At 51.4% G+C, this 5349-nt stretch overlaps 1 protein-coding gene across 1 annotated transcript; it reads right to left on the minus strand.

Moving 5' to 3' along the window:
- Positions 1-265: 265 nt before the first annotated feature.
- On the minus strand, positions 266-4466 carry LOC123447764 (4-coumarate--CoA ligase-like 7). The gene is made up of 6 exons (XM_045124416.1): positions 3360-4466; positions 1970-2159; positions 1025-1170; positions 860-927; positions 663-765; positions 266-581 (listed from the first exon to the last, which is right to left on the minus strand). Exons 1-6 carry the CDS (start codon positions 4356-4358, stop codon positions 456-458), a joined length of 1632 nt encoding a protein of 543 aa, XP_044980351.1. The 5' UTR covers positions 4359-4466; the 3' UTR covers positions 266-455.
- Between the last annotated feature and the right edge of the window lie 883 nt (positions 4467-5349).

Here is a 5349-nt window from a genome sequence, read left to right on the forward strand (position 1 = left end):
GGCTCACAATGTCATAATGATCAACTAACAGCCCAATATAACGGCGATTTGACTTGCGAGCCCTCTTTGTCATAAACCCACTTAAAAGTTAACAGTTCGGTAATTTGGGTTTTTTTTAATTAAAAAACATGTAGCTTTTCGTAGACTTAGCCTGTAATTTGGTAGCTTTATGCTATTTACTTCAAAGAAAACACTAACCGAAAAAGGGCTGCCATGGCAGCTTTTTTGGCTGCGGTCTTATTTTCCTTTGATGCAAGCAACGGGGTTTAACAGGCAACAATATCTGATATTTCATCCTGCCGTCTCATCAGTTTATTCACACTCCTACCATTATACACAACCGGGAGATATCGGAACTATTCCTGATCTATTTATCAAGCAAGCAAGATTGACTTTAATGTTCCCTACATACAGAAAAGCATGCTGTAGCTATTTTCTTCTACCTGCCAAACATGTTATAATTTGGCGTTAATCCGATGCAATGCTAACTTAGCCAAGTCCTTGCGCAAGATCTTGCCCGCGGCATTTTTCGGTATGGAATCCACAAGGAAAACACGGTGTATTCGCTTATAGTGCACGACCTGCGATACACGACAGCCATTAGGCTCAACTATGGCTACACATTATAAAGAGTGAAGTAGCTGTGTCAACCTAGTTCCTACCTGTTTAGCGACGAAGTCTTTGATCTGGGCCTCATGCACTTTGCTTCCGGAGTGCTGTACGACGAATGCTACCGGCAACTCACCAGCCTGATCATCTGCGTATCTGTATGAGAAACAGTTAACATGTGCTAGTTATGATGGTTGATATGCAAGGAAGATGTGCAACACTTTTGCTACATGTTGTGGTGCATACTTACCCAACAACTGCGGCTTCGTCGATACCGGGGTGCGTTTGAAGCAGGTCCTCCAGTTCTGCAGGAGCAACCTGCAGTAGACAAAGGTAGAGTTTACATTAGGGGTACACGGTCCATTCCAGATCCTGAAGTGGTTATCAGCAATTTTGAAATGCTGATAGGTACTACCTGGTAGCCATTGTACTTAATTATCTCTTTCAGCCGATCAACCACAAAGAGGAATCCATCTTTGTCGATAAGACAAACATCCCCCGTTCTCAACCACCCTTCAGAATCCAAAATCTCGGAGGTGGATTCCTTGTCACCACGGTAACCTGTACCAATGTTTAACAATAGATTGAGTGTTTTTCAGTGAAATTTTATATCCACTATTATGCGATAGCAACAGAAACCTAACATCTGACAAATCTGCTGAATGCTGCGACAAAAGATGATGCTGACCTGGCAGAAAGCAATGTCCATCAAGACTAACAGGTTAGGATGCGATGTTGACTTGCTTGTTTATCATGTAGTAAAATGCAAATTGCCTTCACTTGTTAATGTCTGCTGCGTTCCTTAAATTATATACACAGAACAGAAGGTACGGCTAGCGATTCTATGTAGCTCCAAGGGCAGTCATCAATGATTTACACCGGTTCAATGTTTGCCTTCTTTGTCTGCCTGGCATATCATGCTTTCACCAAGCCAACAAATGAACCACAAAGAAGTATGTGCCCTCACCCACAATAAATCAACAATTCACCACGCAAATGCATGCCGGTATATACCGCACAGCGCACAGCTACCAAAACAAAATTGCAGCAAGGTAGCATGATTGCTGATATGAACCAGATATATTGCTACCCATGCTTTCTACTCCCTCCGTTCCTAAATATAAGACTTTTTAGAGATTTCACTATGGATTACATACGGATGTATATAGACATATTTTAGAGTGTATATTCATTTATTTAGCTTTGTATGTAGTCCATATTGTATAATCTCTAAAAGGTCCTATATTTAGGAACGGAGGGAGTAGTACTGTACATGGTAATGGCGTAACATCCTTTTTACAAAAAAACATGGTAATGGCGGTCGTTATGTTTCAGCTAAAACATGTTCGTATGGCTGTACCTTCCATTACAAAAGGTCCTCGGACCCAGAGCTCGCCTGGCACACCGGGAGGCAGAGCATCCCCTGTTCCAGGATCAATAATCTTCGCCTCAGCACCCGGCGAAAGACGCCCAACTGACCCGATTCGTCGACTTTCTTCTACTCCAATGGAACGGCAAAAACCAGCTGTAGTCTCGGTCAGTCCATATCCCTTTTGCAAGTGCAGGTTCACTCATCAGTAGCCATAATGAAGTATACAAAATTGTTAAAAGACGAAAGGAGAATCAATTATGCCAAAAAAATATGTAATTTTACTATCAAAGGTAACTGAAAGGTGCACTGGAGTAATAATTGAAAAAAAATACGTTCTTCAGTTCATAGCTAAGAGCAAGTCTAGTAGAGCCCTCAAATCCTCAAACCCATAAAAATAACCGTTTTTTTACAGTTTTTGTCGGAAAAAAAGATAGACCCCTAAACCCTCAAATCCGTAAAATAATTTAGAGGTCCAACCCTCAAACTTGTTTTGAACCTGTAGAAGTGAGGGTTGGGAGGAGAAACTCCTCCCAACCCGCACTCCACTTCCTCTCCAGCGCGGGAGGGATTTTCATCCCGCTCCCGTCTCCAGCCGCCGCCTCCTCGCGCCCGCCTCGCCGCCATGGAGGCCCCCGCCCCCGCCCCGGCCGCCCCCGCGCCCGCCCCTGCCGGCCCCGGCTGCCCCTGCGCCGGCCCCTGCGCCAGCCCCGGCCGCCCCCGCCACCGTCGGGGCCAAGCGGCGGCGGGCAGGCTTGCCACCGCCTCCTCCCGCGTCTGCCCCGGCCCCCGTCCCCGCCCCGGCTTCCGCCCCCGACACCGCGCCCACCCTCAAGAAGAGCCGGCCGAAGGCGGCCTCCCGTGGGCCGCGAGGGGCTGCCTCCAAGGTCGCCGGCGAGTCCTCCGCCGTGACCAAGCCACGGAAGAAGCTCGCGACGCGGAAGAAGCCCGCTGCCACGCCCGCCGAACCTCCCCCCGTCGCGCACGAGGTGTTCGAGGAAATGGCAACCCCATCCTTGTTTTATTGTGATGTAAAAAATATTAAACCATGCAGCAATGATCTTTATTTCCATGTTTGTTTGAAGTTTTATTGTGTGATTCTAGTGAAAATTGTGATATGCCAAATGACAGTTTTAAGGGTTGGGGTTGATGCAAAGACTAGAACCCTCAAACCCAACCCTTATAACAGAATATTCCGTTATAAGGGTTGGGTATATTCTGTTATAAGGGTTGGGTTTGAGGGTTCAGTCTTTGTCTCTGTTTTTCAATCTTTAAAAGTGTCAAAAATGACCAATTCTCAACCCTTATAACTGATTTTGAATTTAAGGGTTTGAGGGTTCTACTAGAGATGCTTACTCATAACAAGAAACAAAATGCCGACCTGTAAAACACAGATGTGGGGAAATTTATGGGAGAATCGCCGGATAAGCCCCGGTGAGAGGGCTGCGCCACCGCAGAGCACCACCTGCAGCGTTGCAGCGCTGGCAGTCACACTCTCGTCGTCCTCAGCTGTTCGCACAATCGCCAACAGCGACGGCGGCGCAAGGGCCAGCCGCGTCACCCGGAACCTCCCCACCGCTGCCAGCACCCCCCTGGTGTCAAATCTCCTCGCCGTGTGCAACACAAGTGTTTGCGCCGCCATTACAGGCCTGAGGCAGAACACGAATCCGTAGACATGGAAGAGCGGCACGGTCAGCATCACAACCTCGTCCGGCGGCGCCGGACCAGGCATGGCGCGTGTCGTCATGAGGTTGCGGTGCGTGAGCACCACCGCTTTGGCGCTCCCGGTGGTGCCGGAGGAGTAGAGTATCGCCGCCGGTTCCGATTGGTAAATCACAGCGGCGTCCATGACCGAGGCATCGCCGGGCCCGTGCAAGAACGAGGAGAACCTCGGGGAGTCGAGGAGGACGGCGCTGAGCCCGGGCGGGAGCTTGCTGGCCGCGCTCGAGACGGCGAAGGCGACGGAGGGTTTCGAGAGCGCGGCGAGGTGGGCCAGCTCCCCTGCGGTTAGGGCCGGATTGGCGGGGGAGATGACGGCGCCGACGGCCATGAGCGCGAAGTAGAGCACGGGGACGTGGAGGCTGGGGGGCGCGAGGATGAAGGCCACGTCGCCGCGGGAGATGTGGAGGTGGGCGCGGAGAGCCGTGGCGAGGGCGCGGACCTGTCCGAGGAAGGCCGGGAAGGGGACGGCCTCGCCGGTGGCGGCATCGAGGAAAGCGGCGTGGGAGGGGAGCGGGGAGGGGAGGAAGGAGAAGGCGAAGGCCGGGAAGGAGAGCGGCTGGGCCGGCGGCGGCAGCGGGATGGGCGCGCGGAGGCTGTGGAAGGTCCTCGTGACGGCGCAGTAGCCGCTCAGCGGGTCGACGGCGGCAGCGGACGGCATTATCGACTGGCTCGACAATTGGAGGGTAGCTGGGTGGCAGCAGTGGGATGGGACACGGCACAGGCGCACATCAGTGAGCGAGAGTGTGAGCGAGGATCTCCACCCTAACAAAAACTCTTCTTGATTGACGGGATAAGGGCAATTCCAACTCACAACCTCAAATCGTTCACCCGGCTTTCGTTTACGGTAAACACACACAAACCACGACCCAACGCATGGGAGTAAACGAACAAATGTTCGTTTTCGATCTAAGTTTGGGTCGCGTTTGCAGCCAAACGGACGGGCGCGACGCGTACCCTTGTTCGCCTGTGGCCTGCCCGTCGGTGACATAACCCACATTCGTTCTCCCCTTTCCCTGCTTCGCCCTCGGCCTCTCGCCACCGTCGCTGTCATGCCCGTCGTCCATCTTGCTTTGCCCGTCGATGAACAACCCCTTTTCTCCCCCTGTCGTCGGTCCGCCCTCTGCCCACGGCCGACCACCTTGCTGCGTGCAAAGGGGCTAGACGTTCCTTTTGCGGCAGCATCTCCACCACGACCACCAGGTGTTCAACGCTTTGTTCGCAAGGTACCATGAATAGCGGAGATGAGTACTTCTTTTACAATTTAATTTGTTCATCGGATGATTCGTCCTCACACGATGAGGGCATAGTGGTGGCAGCATTGGTCGTCCATGACCACATCAGTAGGATGCGGCCTCGGTTCAGGGGATCAATCCCGGCCATGCTTCGGTCGGCCTTGAACCTCAATAGGGAGAAAGGGCACCACCTTCTCTATTCTGATTACTTTGAGAGAACCGCACTTTACAAACCGCATCAATTTCATCGTCGCTTTTGAATGAGGAGACATGTGTTCAATCGTATTCAGGAAGGAGTGGTTGCATATGACCCATACTTTGAATGCAAAGAGGATGCCTTTGGCAAGCTTGGCTTCTCTTCTTACAGAAATGCACTGTAGCTATTTGCATGCTTGCATATGGAATTCCTGGTGACCT

The sequence above is a fragment of the Hordeum vulgare genome, chromosome 4H, assembly GCF_904849725.1.
Source record: "Hordeum vulgare subsp. vulgare chromosome 4H, MorexV3_pseudomolecules_assembly, whole genome shotgun sequence".
In the NCBI taxonomy this organism is placed as follows: domain Eukaryota; kingdom Viridiplantae; phylum Streptophyta; class Magnoliopsida; order Poales; family Poaceae; genus Hordeum; species Hordeum vulgare.